The sequence below is a fragment of the Coenobita brevimanus genome, chromosome 93, assembly GCF_032717465.1.
Source record: "Coenobita brevimanus isolate Jiangsu-jjx chromosome 93, ASM3271746v2, whole genome shotgun sequence".
NCBI classification, from domain to species: domain Eukaryota; kingdom Metazoa; phylum Arthropoda; class Malacostraca; order Decapoda; family Coenobitidae; genus Coenobita; species Coenobita brevimanus.
Genome location: NC_137046.1, coordinates 25,953,168 through 25,970,575, shown reverse-complemented (window position 1 = coordinate 25,970,575; position 17,408 = coordinate 25,953,168). Strand labels below are relative to the sequence as shown.

The following is a 17,408-nucleotide window of genomic DNA, read 5'->3' as shown; positions in this document are numbered from 1 at the left end:
CTTCCCAGCCACTAAGGGGACTCTGTCCATCTCTTAGCTACAAAATCTTTGTAAATAACTTAGTCATTCTGACCATAGGGTGAGTCAAGTTACACATCATTACATCAGTGTTAATAACTTAATCAGTCATTCTGACCATAGGGTGAGTAAAGTTATACATCATTACATCAAAGTATCAGAGTTGGCATAAGTCATTTACTGTAGAAAGAGCTAGGCAGCCATACCCTGCCACCAACTCCCAAAATGTTTATTACACTCTGCACTTACTTATGAAATACCTCAGTAGATATCAGTGATAGAGATAAGCTTCTGATTTAGGTGGAGTAATGATTCAGAATTAACTGAAGTGCTGATAGGATTATTTTAGGGAAATTTAATTAGAATAGTGTGATATGTTGCTTGAATTAAATCATGTTCACAAGGACAAAAATTAATGGTTAGGATTGGTTAATTATGAGAATTTGGTTAATTATGAGAATTCCATATACAAATGGATAAAATTTGATGGTTGAGAATGTTGACATACTAGTTACCTGTATGAGAAATGTGAGAAAAGGGCCATGTGGTTCACGACTGAATTGCAGAAACAGTACTACATAAACATCACCAGTCCAGTCCCTCCAGTCTGTTATGGATTAATATTTGGGTGTTCAGCAAAAATGTAAATGTAAACTTGTGAACCCTAAACCATTTACATTTATTTTCATAAATTGCAAAATCCACTCACTTGATGCAGTGCTGCCCACTGCTTCCCGCACCTTTACCAGTCTTTCTGTGTCTGCCCTCCTCTCTTTCTATGTCTCTTATCTCTCCTGTCACTTTTTATTACCCATCATTCCATTCCAGGTGCTTTACATTGAGTGACAAGCTTAACAGTTTCCTGTAAGTCAGGAAACCAATTACAATGCTGGGTGGTAACCATATAATCAACCCATACTTGTTCCCTATGTTTCAACAAGTGGGTTGGGAGAGGATGCATACCCCTCCCCTTAAAACAACTAACTTAAAGACAAACAGCACCCCTTATGGGACTATGAACCCTGGCTATAGATAGATAGATAGACCTTCTGCAGAATGGTAAGAGCAAGCTTCATTTTGTTAGTGTAATGTTCACATTCATGTGAGTCATCTGGTTTATATGAAAGGAACATGTGGAGTAACATGATGTGACAGACAGAAAAATGAGGAAGTAAAGGAGCATTGTGGTGTTGATGTGGATGTGACTGAAAGTGTTAAGACATTTTGAGATGGTTTGGCCATACATTGAGGATAAAGAATGATAGACTGACTAGACTAGAAGAGTCTGTGATTGAGTTGGTGCAAAAAGGAAGGGGAAGACCAAGGATGAGATGAAGGAATGTAAGGGAAAGATATATGAGAGGGTGATGTGAATTGGAGGGAGGGCAGCAAAATGGCAGAGGACAGGGAAGTGTGAAGGTGATTCGTTCGTGGGCATCCCTTCTGGGATTAAGGCATCTGGCAATAGATAGATAGACTTGAATAATAATCAAGGTTGCCTAAAAATGAAATACTGTACTGTACAGGTATACAGTAATATCTCGATATACAATACCCCTAGATATGCTACCCAGGCTTAACAGTGGGGGTAGAAATATCGTCATACCCTGCCTAACGATGGCCAAAGCCCGGTTTAATGATGGATTTTGAATTTTTAAAATGGATTTTGATGATATTTTAGACTAAAATTTTGTGTTCAAGTTGATTTATAAATTGTTTTTAGACTTAGATTTTTGTGTTTTAGCCACATATTTATTTGATGTTTTTCAGGCTTTATTTGTTGGTTTCAGTGAGTTATTTACAGGTGTTAGGCTTAGGTTAGCTTCCTTGACTGGTGGTAGGCCATTTAGATTGGCCTTAAACTTGTTTTGGGGCTCATTTATGGTGGGTTTTGGGCTTGGTTAGGGGGGAAAAAGAAGGCTGGTAAATGGTCCACATTTCATGTTAAAAGTACGGTACCCTGATATACGATACCCTGCCCAACGATGGGATTTTACCCTTCCAATTACATTGTTAAACCGGGTATGCCTGTACAGGTTTTCAATGAAGAAAGTGTAATGTTTTGATCTGGTTTGTTTGTTTTTTTGCTCATCCACACTCATTGTGGTCCTCAGATATGCACCCATGAGATTTGTGTGGTTAGTCATGTAATATGTGAATGAGTAGATGTTAATACTGTACTGTGATCAGATGTATATTTATTAGATGCGTGAAGTGTGGAAAATGGGAGTCCACTGTATTGTACAGTATTACATGGCATCTGATTGCCATTGTTTACCAGAGGCCTTCCCTGAAGGTTAAAGCAGTGCACACTTGGGTCACCCAGTCTGATCTGTAATCGGAAATGAGCACTTAGTAATCATTCCTTACATTGATTCTGAGTTACTCAGCAATAACAATTTGTTTCTTGTATTGTGCTTTAATTATACCTTCTGCAAGTTTTACATCCTTAGAATTTGAGAAAAAAAAAGGGGGATGTTACCACTGATTAGCTGTCCTTCCACATTAGACTTATTAAACTCATTCCCTGAGCTTTCCTTGTTCAGTTTTCATTTGTTTTTCTCATTGTGTTTGATGCCACAGATTGAAGAACAAGGTGAATCAGAAGCCTGGATCTACAGAAGTACAAGAATTACCGAGAAAGCTTCAAGCAATTGCCAGTTTTAACAACCAAAACCAAGACAGGAACATCTCTAGTTGGATGAAGAAGAAGAAGAAGAGGAGGCATGAGAGCCTCATTGATGGAACAAAGTAAGTTTGTTTTGTTATTGTTTTCTTTGTGTTTTTAAATTTTACACCATATTTATGCTTTTCACAGACTTATGAAATTCATTTGCTCCCAACGTTTTTGCTCTAATTTTCCATTACATTTGGTTCATGTTCATCCATCATTGCCTTTCTTCTCAGCTTCTTTGGTTCAGTCTTTCATTTTGAGTAGTCCTCCTGCTCCATACTTTCCATGCTTCTCTCAGTTTCACCATTCATACCACGGACATGTGTTTGATAAGCCTCTGCACTGTCTTCTCACCTCTCTGATGTTGGTAACATTCCCAAGCATCTTTTTCTTTACAGGCTGTGCACAGTTGCAGTTATATACCCAGTGGTGTCTGTTTCCAGGTGGCATAACTGCTACTGCCTGTAGCAAGCTGAAAACAGGGAAAAGTTTTCACACTCTTAGTTTAGCACTTTGTGACACCTCAGTTTTAGCTACCTTCCAAGGAAGATAACTGAGTTGCACCCCACTTGCTTGTGGTGACCATGGAGACCCTTTTTCTGGGTAGAGTAACAAACAGGGGTGGCATTCCATGGATGTATCCCACGTTGTATCATTGCATTTTACCTTTAAATAGTGTTTCCATTCTTTTAATCATGTGTTACATCATCATCATCATCATCATCATCATCATCATCACATCGTCATCATCCAATCTTACATTGCCCCATGAGGAGTGTAAGAGCCTGGGGCTAGGCAAGTTGGTCCTGAGTGACCAGCCTTACTCATCCCTGAGTGGCATTACATAAGCAATAAACCTCAACCACCCCTTGGATATAAACTTTCACTGGCTCAATCCAATTGGAACACCATAATTACCCACTAAACCACCAGGTGCCAAAATTTGGTTTTATGGTTACCACCCAGTGTAGTAAATGGTTTCCTGGTGTATAGGAAACCATTTGGCTTAATGGGGATTGAAAGTGGAGAGTCAGGTGGATTAGCCTCTGGTCAGCTCCGATTAAAGGTAGGGGAGTGGAGGTGCTTTTAGCTGCTCCCACACCACCTGCATGGCTAAAATAGAATCATAATGCAGGTTCAAAACTATGAATAAGTCAAATTATTAGGAATAGAGAGACAAGGCAGAAATAAATACTTACATTATACTGACAGGAAAAAACGTATTTTCCCCATAATAACACTTTTACGTTTCTGTCATTTTACTGTTATTTTTGCAATATATGGTGCTGTCTTTGTGTCGTGAGTGTGGAAAGTATGATATATTCTGCCTGGGTAAGGAAAAAGGGTAAAGCTGTATGTTTGCCTACACTTCTCATGGTCAGAATACAATGAACTCAGAGTATCACACGGTAACTGTGTGCGATATCATACTCATGTCCTACGCATAATTATATTGCTTTCAGTGTGATTCTGCAATGATGGTGAGTAGTTCAAATTCATAAACGGGTAAAAAATACATGGATAACAACATGTGGTGAAGTGGTAGGAATTGGTGAGGTGGCGCGAGAGGTGGTGTGGGGCGGTGAGGTGGTGCGTGCAGTGGTGTGATGTGGTGGCAAGGTGGTGCAGGGTGAGTGCACCCGCACTCCAACCTTCCCTTCCAACCCTTCCTCTCCCTCAGTGAAGAGCCGCTTCACCACCGTCTGTCTCCTCTTTGGTGTTGCTGGAGCTGTACGGTGAGGTGGCGGCTGCTTCTCCTCACTCTCCGAGCAGATGTCACTGTCGTCCTCCTCGGTAGCAGGAGAGTGACACCACTCATCACCACTCTTGTCACTACTCCCTACCATACTCTCCACCTCCAGGTCAGACCCAATTCAGTCCTCGTCTCCCTCCCCACCACGGGGAAACAGCTCCACCCTGTTTTCAGGGCTGGTGAGCAGCCTATAGGGCCGGAGAGGGCTGCGCTGGGTGGGTTTCGGGGTAGGGAGAGAGGCGAAACTCTTATGTCCATTCATCACGGAAGTGTGCGGTGTACTGACGTATGGGTGGAGTATAGGGTAGGTCAGTTTCAAGACATTCAGAACGATCGTTCACTTCCCAAAAATTTTGTCCTTTTTTTTATAGGCCGAGCTCAGATGACTCCTTAGCCATTTATTGGCTAAACGTTATTCGACGCCAGCAGCCACGGAGGTGTTAATTCATTCATTCATTCATTCATTGCCAGACGCCATGTATCCCAGACGGGGTGGCCAATGGCTTAGAGTTAATTGTTTTACAGGGAGGGGCACTAATCCTCCACCAACCCCACTTGACACGTAGGGATGCCAACAGCATCTGGTGTTCCCAGGCAGTCACCCATCCAAGTACTAACCAGACCCAACGTTGCTTAACTTCGCTGATCGGACGGGAAGCGGTGTACTCAACATGGTATGGCTGTTACTTTCTAAAAAGACAGTACAGGATGATACACCAGCCTTTGTGGGTACAGTGCAGTGTACTTACCCATGGAATAATGACAGCGAGAGTTTGCCTTGCAGTACATTATGGACGATGAATGACGAATATTCGGTACTGCATGGCAAGGTGTACTCTGGTTGAATAAAAAAAATCAATTATGAACCACTAGGAATAACTGATTCTGTGAGAATAGCAGGAAATGTCTTCCTGTGAATGTTTAAAATACAGTAATTTACTAGAAAAATACGCCAATATGCAAACCTGTGAATAGCGGGGGTTGCCTGTATTATAGGGCATTTAGCAGTATTGTAGGTGTGTTTTAGGTACTTGTAATCTTTATTCTTCTGTAAAATTACCTGAACCTGAGTTGGTGAGTGTCATTTAGCATGGCCCTTTTTTTCCCATAAGTTATGTACTCTGATTTACGAATTTTTGCTCTCCGAGCAGTCCTCCATTAACATATCCCACTCTTATAACGGGACCTGCCTGCACTTTTGCAAATGAAACAACTGGATGCAGTAGGGTTGCATCAAATGAAGACCTATTGCATAACCAGTTATCACATAATGAGGTCAATATAACATGGATTCAGTTGGGTTAGGGAGGGTAACCTCAACTGCAAAGCCTTTAAAAAAAAAAAAAAAAAAAAAAAAAAAAAAAAAAAAAAAAGCAAACCACCTGAAGTTTGGCCTGTGCCGTTCCGAGTCGTCACCAGGGTTCCCCTCGGAGGCAAGGGGACAGCTGGAGGGCTTGGACAGTCATTTCAGGTCCTCAGGAGGAGGTGAAGAGTGGTATGGAGAGTGATGTGACGGTGACAGACAAGTGATGCAGTGAAGCCGAGGGAGAGATGAGTGGTGCAGGTGAGGGAGAGTGATATGGTGAAGCTGAGGGAGAGCAGAGCGGTGTGGGTGAGGGAGAGCGTGGGGGGTGCAGGTGAGGGAGAACATGGTGGTGCAGCAGAGTGGCATATGAGTGTGTCAGTTGGTGGCAGAGTGCCATATGGGTGTGTCAGTTGTCAATGAAGATGATAGTCATGATGGAGGCAGGTGATGCAAGACGTTTCTTTTGATTAACACTCGTTGATGGCTTTGGCTCTTCCTCAGTGCTCCTGTAAGGGGAGAAGATGGTGGTCTGGCATGCTGCTTTTTTCTCAGATGACACCAGCTCCCTATACACCCTTAGCTATATCCCTACCCAGTTGTAACTTTCTGTACATTACCCTGCCATGCCCAGTTGTGCCTTTCCTTACATTACCCTGCCTTTCTTTACCCATTTGTGACTTTCCGTACATTATCTTGCTTCTCTGTATCATACTTTACCTCTCCTTGCCCCACTTTGCCTCTCTTTACCCTACCCTGCCTCTCATTGTTGTACCTTGCCTCTCCTAGTTATATCTTCCCTCTCCTTGTCGTACCTTGTCTCTCCTTGTCGTACCTTGTCTCTCCTTGTCGTACCTTGCCTCTCCTTATTCTACCTTGCCTCTCCTTACTCTACCCTACTTCTTGTTCCCCTGCCACCCCTCTTACTATCTATTCATGCCCCTCCCTACCCTGCCCTGGCTTTTCCTACACTACCCTGCCTCTCTTTACCCAGCTTTACCTCTTCTTGCCATACACTGCCTTTCTTTACCCTACCCTGCCTTACTTACGCCACCCTGCCTCTCCCTACTCTTTCTTTCCCTCTTCCTACCTCTCTACCCTGCATTAACTTTCCCTGTCCTACCCTGCCTTTTCCTACCCTGCCTTTCTTTTTCATATATTTTCATACCCTACTTTCCCTCTTCCCATCTTTTCATGTTTCCCTCCCCTCCCCTGACTTTCCATACACTATCCTGCCTCTCTTTAGCCTATCGTGCTTTTCCTTGCCCTATCCTGCCTTTCCTTGCCCTATCCTGCCTTTCCTTGCCCTATCCTGCCTTTCCTTAACCTACCCTGTCTTCCCATTCCCTCTTCCTTCTCCCCTCCCCCTCCCCCTCCCCCATAAAAAGTGCATAACTAGTAATAAATATATTAAGTGATAGAAAAATAAGTAAAAAAGTGACAAATTTCAGTGAGTTCAAGTGCTAAACTTCTTCTATCGTGTGGCAACTCAGTGCATCTTACTTCAGTACCTTATAAGTGACAGTGTCACCATAAGCGATAAATTTAGTGAGAAAATGAAAAAGTTGCAAGGAAAATCTGTTGTTGCCTCAGTTACTATTATGCTCATATATCATGTTCATAGCTAAGTGAAGCACTTGTAACTTTGCTCATGTACCGTAGGTTACATCCATACCACAGTACAATGCAAGAAATGTCTTTATGGTTGAAAATTAGTGAATAACTTTTTGTGTATGTTATAAAGCACAGAAGTTGCATAACTTTGTGTTATGAAGAACAGAAATTGCATGAATAAATTTTTGTGTATTATGAAGCACGGAAGTTGTGTGAAAAACTTTTTGTTTGTGTCATGAAGCACAGTTGAGCAACAGAAGTTGCAGGAATAACTTTGTGTGTGTGTTATAAAGCACAAAAGCTGCATGAATAACTTTTTGTGTGTATTATAAAGCATAGAGGTTGCCTCCCAATCTTTGTCCCACACATAGCATGGTGGTCACTTGCAATGCTGCTCTGTGTCCGTCTGAGTGACTTGCACTTACTGATTGTAAAAAAACACCTCCTCATCATTTTGCTCTTGTTCTGGTGCTGGCATCACTCCCACAATGAGTTATGTTCTCACATTACTATGCATGTTATACATGGGTGTGTTTATTGATATTTGATGGGTATGTATAGTAGTGTTGAGACAATTAACCAAATACTGTCGAGTGTAGTGTGGGAGAGAGAGAGGCTGCCCCAGACATTGCCGAGGCTAGCGCTTTTAGACGTAGACAGGGAGATTAAAGGAGGGGTGAGGGAAGTGTATATGTGTCAGTACTACATATGCTGTTAGTACTGCCTTACTGAGATGTATGAAGTGCATTGTAGAGTTGTAATTCACACCTACTTGTGTACATATCTCCATGTGTCTGAGAGATAATGGCATCTCTTAATTTGCTGACCTGTGTCGCTTCCCGGGCTAGGCAGAGAGGGCAGTCAGACAGCTTCTAGCTCCCGCCAGAAGTAGACGCTCTATTCTGTTATCTCTCTTGTCAGTGCTGTATCTTTCTGTGGCATAATAAAGAGGGAGAAACACACCTGCACCTGTTTTCCTGATTCACCTGACATGCTACCTGCTGCTGATCACGGGCTCATCATCATTGTCATAGTTTCGGCGGCTAACTGTGGAATTCAGCAGAGACAACGCCGGAACATTTAAATTGGTGGCCTAGTGCTGGGGTACAAAAGGTGCCAAAAAAGGAGACTTTAACTTATGTGAAGTGAGCAACGCTTGGAACCGCTCGTGTTGCATGTTAATCTCAGGCGAATAACAGAATATCCAAGGAAATCCCACTTTTGCAAAGGGACTAATTGCAGAGTGAGATAAAGGATAGAAACAGTGAGAGCAGGAATAATCGGAGTAGTGAACTTGTTCTCTGAAGATTTGCATCTCTGTCTCTAACAAAATCTCGGCGAGATAACTCTCCCTTACGGGGGAGAAGCTCGAGAGCACTGAGAGGAGTAACATCATCCTGAGAGGTGAGGCGCGGGAGAGAGCGGCAGTTGGCTCGAGGAGAGCGTAGAGGGTACATCTCAGCACAGCTGGAGGGACGAGACCTGGGCGAGTCTGTGCAACTGTGGAGTTGCAGTGCGAACCTACCTGGATGAGCAAGGCAAAGTGCACACTATTGTGTATGCCAGTAGGGCACTAAGACCCCCAGAAAAGGATTACTCAGCAACACACTTGGAGACATTAGCAGTTGTGTGGGCTTTAGGGCATTTCCAGGATATCATCTTCGGTAACCGGATAGTTGTTTTAACTGACCATGCACCCATACGCAACTTGTGCAAAGGGAAGAACTTGCATGGTAAGGTTGCGTGTTGGTACAGCAAGGTGATGGAGTTTGACCCAGAAGTCAGATATTTACCAGGTCATCAAAATGTTGTTGCCGACACGCTGAATAGAAGCATTGCTGCTGCCATGTCTGAGGATATCCCCCCCACTGGGTATTCCCTGGACACAGTAAAAGCAGAACAACGTAAGGATGCGATGTGGTCTCAAGTCATCTATACCTTGGCGTTGGGTGACGAAACTTGTCTACCTGAACTCCCGGTACCGATGACTCACTTCCACCTTCAACAAGGTCTCTTATATAAGAAACTACTGGGAAAGTGTGCTGTGTATCAGGTGGTTGTTTCTGCTACTCTACAGCAAGCCATGTTACAGTTGGTTCATGACGTACCTCAAGCGGGTCATCCCGGACGCGACAGATGCATACGTGAGGCAAGGAAGAAGTACTATTGGCCAACCATGAGGAAGGACATAGAAGCCCACGTTAGCCAATGTGTCAAGTGCGCGGAAATACGAGGAACGACTGGACCTCCAACTCCCATCTTGGAGTATCCCCTGCTGGAAAAACCTTAGGATACAATCTCCATTGATCTGTTGTCGATGCCAAGAAGTCGTCAAGGCTCACCCTATGTGTTAGTGACAGTGGACCATTTTCACGATTCACTGTTTTAGCACCTTTACAGACAAAAACTGCAGAGGAGGTGGCGCACGCTTTTGTAACCTCAGTGATTTATCCAAGGTATTGCTCAGCGATAATGGCAGTGAAATTTGTAACCAGGTGTTCATCCATCCATCCATCATCCAATCCTACATTGCCCCATGAGGAGCATAGGAGCCCGGGGCTAGGCAGTTGGTCTCGACATTTAAGATGAGAGTGACCAGCCTCACTCATCCCTGAGTGGCATTACATGAGCAATCAACCCCAACCACCCCTTGGATATAAACCTTCACCGGCTCAATCTGACTGGAGCGCAATAATTACCCACTAAACCACCAGGTGCCAAAATATGGCTATAGGTGTTTCAGGAAATATTTTGTACGTATGGTGTAAAGCAAGTCTTTGTTACGCCTTACAGTCCCAAGAGCAATGGCCTTGTGGAGAGGACAAACAGGAAGATATTAGAAGTCCTGAGACCAGCAATCAACTCGATGGAGGATGCCTGGCAGAACTGGTTACCACATGTAGAGGCTACCGTAAACTCCTCAGACAATTCGTCAACTGGGAATCTCCTCATTACATCCTCTATGGAGAAGAGAAAGTGTTGCCTGCTAGCTGGACCTCCTACTCCGGTATACAATCCAGAGGATTATAACAAGGTCCAACTTGCAAGATTTCAATGCGTGCATAGTGAAATATGGAAAAGATTAAAAGGCTCAAGAGAAGAGATGATGGCAAAACAACACAAAGGTAGTCAAGAAAAGATGCTGGAGGTAGGCCAGAAGGTAATGGCCCAGACTCTTGAAAGAACTTCTAAGGTCAGCACTAAGTTCCGTGGGCCATGTACAGTTATGGAAAGAGTGCATGAACATACCTAGAGAATAAGGAATGATGCGAGTGGAACTCATGAGATAGTACGTGCTGACAGGATGAAGCCAGTAAGTCAAGAGCTAGTCCTAACTAACCAGTTGTCTGATGTGTTGTCCCCTCTGTCATCATCGCAGTCTATGTCGTCGTCTGTACCTGTCCATATCCAAGCTATGATCCTACAGCAAGGGTGATTAAGGGAGTATCTTCTCTTGTAGATAATGTGGCTGTGGCTTGTACTCCTCTCACGTTGCTTGGGGTGGAGCTATGGAATGACAACGGACATGGACACGACTGCACTGATGCCAGGAGCACTGAAGAGCCCACTAGGAGAAGTCATGGTGATAGAAGATGCTGTCTGTGTGCACTACCCTATGGATGACTATCTCCAAGCTCCTGGCACTGTTAGAGGTGCTTTTGAGGGATTGCGTAACCTGAAACACCAAGTGATGGAGATGGGGAAGTCACATGACATGAAACAGCAGCTGATGGAGATAGGAAAGTTACCTGACCTGAAACAGCAGCTGATTGACTTGAACAGTGAAGCTTTCGTACAAGCCTTACTTGGATTAGTCGAGCTTCAAACTGAGCATATAGGTAGACTCGTAGACAAGCTCACTACATTGCATGTCACTGTACCTAATGCAGATTCTGATCTTTCCCAGCATGTCCATGCATGTACTAAGAGAAGGCTTGTGGTCTTTCTAGGTATCCTGTCTCAAAAGCTCTTAGGTACGGCACTATACAAGGACGTAGTTCAGTTAGGTAGACAGATGCATGATTTGGCATTGGCGGCTAAGGCAAATAACAGACTAATCGTACGCATGTGTAAACAACTAGGTGAGTTCACTAACGAGACTAACGAGATAATTGTGACTACCAACCATCTCGTAGGAATTGTGAATAATATCCAAATTAACCTGCCAACCCTAACTAACTTGGTGTTAATCGCTGAGTATCTACATGCTCTTGATGAGTTAGTCACCACTTTGGAGTTGCATGCAGCCAATATGGTGGACGGCTTAATCGATACATGTTGGAATAGGGTTAATGCTTTATTGCTTCCTGCTCATGTTTTAAGTAATGCTCTAGGTGTAGCTGTAGTGAAGCATGGACTTATGCCACTTTTTGGTATAAATCAGCTGGAGTATTATTATCCACTATTGGATGCCCAGTGACCCGTGATGGCATCCTGATATTGGTACCTACGAGGATTGCTATAACATACCATGCATGGTGGTTCATTCCCTTCCCTTTTGCTACTACTAACAATACACTTGTCATTTTGAAGGAGGGCCCAGAAGTGTTAGTTGTGTCTGGTGACAAAAGTTACATAGCAGAAACGACTGTGGATGAGTTTGATAAGTGTAAGGCTTCCTTTCTCGATCTCCATGTATGTCCTGCTTTTCATTTTGTCTTTATACCGTCAGAGGTAGAGGAGTGTAAGATGGCCTTGTTGGACACAGACACTTCCCCTGCACTGCAACGATGCACTTTCCAACCCATCCAACTGAAGTCAGTTTTCCATGCTCATGTACATGAAAAACAGTACTTCTTTTCCCTAAGACAGGGGACGTAACACTGACGTGTGCATTGCAACACCAGTTCCTTAAAGTGGTCGGATACTATGTTGCACACGGTTTTTTTGAGCAACACAGTAAAGAGTTGGTAATTTTACCTAACAAGCAACATCTAGCTTTGGCGGTGAATTTCTCGTCCCAGTTATGACCCTTTCTACCTTCATTCCATATTTCTTAGTTGAATGTAAAAAGGCCGTCTCGTGTCAAACGGAATTGAGTTTGTTACTTACCTGAACAAGACTGACTTTAAACCATATGTACTGTCCTGTCTTCCTTCATATTTTTCTCCTTCCTATTTTGGTCCTGGCATTGGTCTTCTACTTCTTGTGGTCTTGTCCAGTGTTTGTGTATGGGGCTATTATCTGAAAGGTATTAAAGGGGGAAACTCACTAAAACCACAGGTCTCTTCCCATGGATTACAAGTGGATCTGCCTGAGTAGTTAGCTACCTTACACATTGGTTAGGCTACGCAGTAGTTAGGACTGCAGCATGAATGGGGACGTCAAAAAGGTGTGGTTGAGCGATGTTCTGGTGCTGGCATGACTCCCACAATGAGTTGTGTTCTCACATTACTATGCATGTTATACATGGGTGTGTGTATTCATATTTAATGGGTATGTATAGTGTTGAGACAATTAACCAAATACTGTTGAGTGTAGTGTGGGAGAGAGAGAGAGAGAGGCTGCCCCTGACATTGCCGAGGCTAGCGCTTTTAGACGTAGACAGGGAGATTAAAGGAGGGGTGAGGGAAGTGTATATGTGTCAGTACTACTTATACTGTTAATACTGCCTTACTGAGATGTATGAAGTGCATTGTAGAGTTGTAATTCACACCTACTTGTGTACATATCTCCATGTGTCTGAGAGATAATGGCATCTCTTAATTTGCTGACCTGTGTCGCTTCCCGGGCTAGGCAGAGAGGGCAGTCAGAGAGCTTCTAGCTCCCGCCAGAAGTAGACGCTCTATTCTGTTATCTCTCTTGTCAGTGCTGTATCTTTCTGTGGCATAATAAAGAGGGAGAAACACACCTGCACCTGTTTTCCTGATTCACATGACACGCTACCTGCTGCTGATCACGGGCTCATCATCATTGTCATAGTTTCAGCGGCTAACTGTGGAATTCAGCAGAGACTACGCCGGAACACTCTCTCACTGGCCCTGGACAATTTGCAGACCTCCAGTTTCTTTCAAAGGTCAATGGAAAGATTGAATTTTTTTGTTACAAATATTTAAACATATTTGGTTTCATCTCAGTTGGTTAAAAACAGCTGGTGAAAACACCCTGTTTTCCCCATTTTTTCCACACCAGCATCAACAGCAGTGTGGGCAAGAAAACACATTTCCACAGCCGAAGGGTTCAACACTGAAACTTGTGACTTGGAAGGCATGTTGGGTAAGGGCGCCATCCCCAGTGGAAAGTGTGGTGCTACTGAGGGTGCTGAGGGAAAGCCTAAAAGGGCAGGGTGTAGCCTTTCCCTTGATGTTAAACTGGATATTCTTAAGTGCCATAAAGATGTGCATGGGGCAAACAAAATCAAAGAAACCCTTAAGCTCTCCCACCACCTCACTGCATTGCTCCCCACCTGCCACACTGCTCTGTTCTCCTTCAGCCTCACCATTTCACTATCCCCATCGTGCATTACCTCCTCCTAATGACCTGGCATGATTTCCCAGGCTTTCCAGCTGTCCCTCAGCCTTGGGGGGGACCCTTGGGGACAACATAGACTGGCATATGACATAATTCAGGTGGGTAGCAGAAATTATTTTGGAGACTTTAGGTTACATGGCCCATGACCCCAACATTTCCCCACTGAACCTATGTTTTAAATCAGCATTGATATACTGTCAGTCAGTATGCATTCTTACTGTACTTGACATAGCCCATACACAAATTTGGTCATTACTGTATGAGGGTGCTCACACCCGGGTGAGAGTGAACAGAGGTTTGAGTGAAGGGTTTTCTGTGAATGTTATGTGCATCAGGTAAGTTTGAAGCCCATTATTGTTTATCATGGTGCATGAACCTCTCTCATGTGACTTCAGAACTGGACTCCAGTTGGGGGGGGGGGGAAGGGGTTGTATGCTGATGACTTGGTGTTGATCACAGAAAATGAGAGGGCAGTAGAAGAAAGGTTTAGGAAATGGAGAAATAGAATGGGAAGAGTTTGAGAGTAAACATGACCAAAACAAAAGTGATGGTATCTGGGGCAGATGGTGGTATTGTCAAAGCAGGAGTGTGGCTATGCTTAGTTTGCTGCAGTGATGAAGTACAGTAACTTCATTTTGTACCGTGTTCTCAGGACAGGGGTGAGGAGCATTTGGAAAACGTTTAGGGTGTTGTTGCCCCACCTGACATTGAAAGGGGTCTCCCTACATGCTAAGGGGTCCTTGCACAGGTGTGCAGCATGTGTTAGGAGTGTAATGCTGTATAATAATGAGACCTGGATAGTGGAGGAGGAGGATATTTGTAGGCTGAAGCATAGAGAGACCAGAATGATTAGATGGATGTGTAATGCATCCTTGAGTAACAGGCATGGAGTTGTTGCGAGTGAAGAGTTGAGGCAAAGGATGGTACCAGAATATCTTATTGTTGTGATGAGAAAGGGTAGACTGAGATGGTTTGGGCATGTGGAAAAGATGAAAGATGACAACTACCTGTAGTTGTGGAGGGTGAGAGGAGTGAACATTGAGGGTAGAGTTGTGAGAGGCAAATTGAAAAAGCTTTGGGGCAAGGTCATTGAGTGAGATCTCAGGGATAAGGGACTGAATAGAGTGGCTGTTAGATACCAAGCGCATGGAGAGCTACTATCGGATGACCAAGACCAATGCATACAAGCATATTGGAACCTTTATGAATTAGTAAATGCACAAATGCAGAAATGACAAGTCTTATTATGATGTTCATTAGGGTGCATCCACACGTGTACTCGAACATATGTTGGCAACACAGCTGGCAACATGTTCAGGAACATGTTTGCAGCAGTATTTGGACAGATGTATGCAAACATGTTTCAGCGCAACTTTGAACACTGGCAGCAGAGGGAATGAGATAAGTGTGTCCATACCAGGCAGCTGAGACTTCATCATGATGTTGCCAACATGATCTGGACACTGCTGTTGTCAACATGTTTGCAGTGTGTTCATTACTGTGTTGCTTACATGTTGCCAACACTTGTTCGAGCACACATGTGGACGCACCCTTAGAGTTCATGTGGTTCGCTAGTTTCACACTATTGGTATTTTTCCAGATTTGTAGCGAAGGAGTGTGAGGAACGTGGAATGTCTCGGCCCACCAAGATGGTTCCAGTTATGAAGCAACGTCCGTATGAGAACCATGACACTTTCCTTAAGAGAGTCGACCAAATGACCAAGGTGGAGCATGCAATAAAAAATGGGTTGCTGGTGGCCTAAGTACTAGGATTATTAAGTCTGTATTCTACACTAATAATGATGTGTTGCAAATGCTTTTTATTACTGGCTGTAAGTTACAATTACAGGTATTATCCATCCATATATATGTTATCTAATCCAATGTTGCCCATGAGAAGCATAGGAGCCCGGGACGGTCCTGACATTTAACCCATGGATTGCGATCCACAGCTCAGGGTGGGTAATGTTGTGTTGTGAGCCATAGCTCAGGCTGTATTGGCCATGCATCACCATCTACTACTCGACCCCTACGCAAACTTACACATGGCACTGCGCAAAGACGAAGAGAGAGAATTTTTTTTTTCTTTTCACCAGATGATGCCATGTATGTTTATCTTCAAGTTTGTTATTAAAACTTTTTTTTTTTTTTTTTTTTACTACTCCCCTACATAAACTTACACATGGCTCTACACAAAGATGGAGAGAGAGGAAGATTTTTTTTTTTTTTTTTTTCTTACCAGATTATGCCCTGGATGTTTATCTTCAAGTTTATAATAAACAAAAACTAAAAAAACAAAAAAAACTTTCTTCATTGTTTATGCACCATGGGGTGGGGGAAAAAAAAGGTACTTGCTCAATCCACGGGTTAAGATGAGAGTGACCAGTCTTACTCATCCCTGAGTAGAATTACATGAGCATTAAACTCAAACCATTCCTTGGATATAAACCAGCACTGGCTCAGTCCAATTGGAGCAGCTTAATTGCCCACTAGACCACCAAGTGCCATAATTTGGTTATATGGTTACTACCCAGCATAGTAAATGGTTTCCTGGCGTACAGGAAAACGTGGCTTGTCACTCAGTGTAGAGTCACCCATGGGCAGAAGGAAGGGGAAGGAAAAAAGGACAGGAGGAAGGAAGGAGAGGAAAGGGCAGCCACCTGAGAGCAGTACTACTGTACATCGAGTGAGTGAATGGTGAGTGCCCCCACCTACCACAATTATTAATATTATTGTTATTATTATTATTATTATTATTATAATATTTGAGAGAGGTGAAGTCAGTGAATGTACAGCGAGGTTGGATGGTGAGGAATTGGAAAATGTGAGTACATTTAAGTACTTGGGTAGTGTGATGAGTATGCATGGAGGTTTGGAGGGTGAAGTGCTTGAAAGGGTACAGCAGGGAAGAAAGGTTGCTGGTTCCTTGAAAGCAGTGATAAGAAGCAGGGACATGAGCATGGAAGTGAAAAAGTTACTACATGACAGTTTTGTGATACCAACTCTAATGTATGGAAGTGAAGCTTGGACGTTGCTGGAAGGACACAAGTCAAGAGTGAGAGCAGTGGAAATGAGTTATTTAAGAGGAGCCTGTGGAGTCACATGGAGAGACAGGCTGACAAATGAGGAAATAAAGGACCGATATGGTGTGGATGTGGATGTGATAGGAAGCGTTAGGAGGAATAAACTGAGGTGGTTTGGCCATGTGGTGAGGATGGATGGTGAAAGACTGACGAAGAGAGTGTATGTGAGTGAGGTGGAGGGGGGAAGAGGAAGGGGGAGGCCGAGGATGAGATGGAGGGATGAGGTGGAGAGGTATATGAGAGAGGGGGGTGTGAGTTGGGAGCGGGGAGTGAAATGGTGGGGGACAGGGCGACGTGGAGGAGATTTGTTTGTGGCCACCCCAAACAGGATTGAGGCGTCTGGCAATAGATAGTTTAGTCACTGACCTGATAAATATGATTATTTATGAGTGTGTCGTCCCAGATGATTGGCTGAAGAGTGTAATTGTAAATGTGTATAAAGGGAAGGGTGATGCCCTGGAAAGAGGAAATTATAGAGGTATAAAGCTTTTA

General features: G+C 43.6%; 1 protein-coding gene and 1 non-coding gene across 3 annotated transcripts in view; one reads left to right on the top strand and one right to left on the bottom strand.

Moving 5' to 3' along the window:
- Positions 1-17,408, top strand: part of LOC145412595 (uncharacterized) — a 68,010-nt gene that overhangs the window by 15,653 nt on the left and 34,949 nt on the right. The window contains exons 2-3 of one of the 2 annotated variants that reach the window (XM_080282506.1): positions 2,602-2,769; positions 15,434-15,557. In XM_080282506.1, coding sequence (XP_080138632.1) covers positions 2,602-2,769; positions 15,434-15,557 — 292 coding nt within the window. The remainder of the gene's footprint in view (positions 1-2,601; positions 2,770-15,433; positions 15,558-17,408) is intronic. The other variant, XM_080282507.1, reaches the window with a different exon arrangement.
- On the bottom strand, positions 5,015-5,133 carry LOC145412720 (5S ribosomal RNA). Its single transcript, XR_013899631.1, has one exon. It is a non-coding gene; the product is annotated as a 5S ribosomal RNA (ribosomal RNA).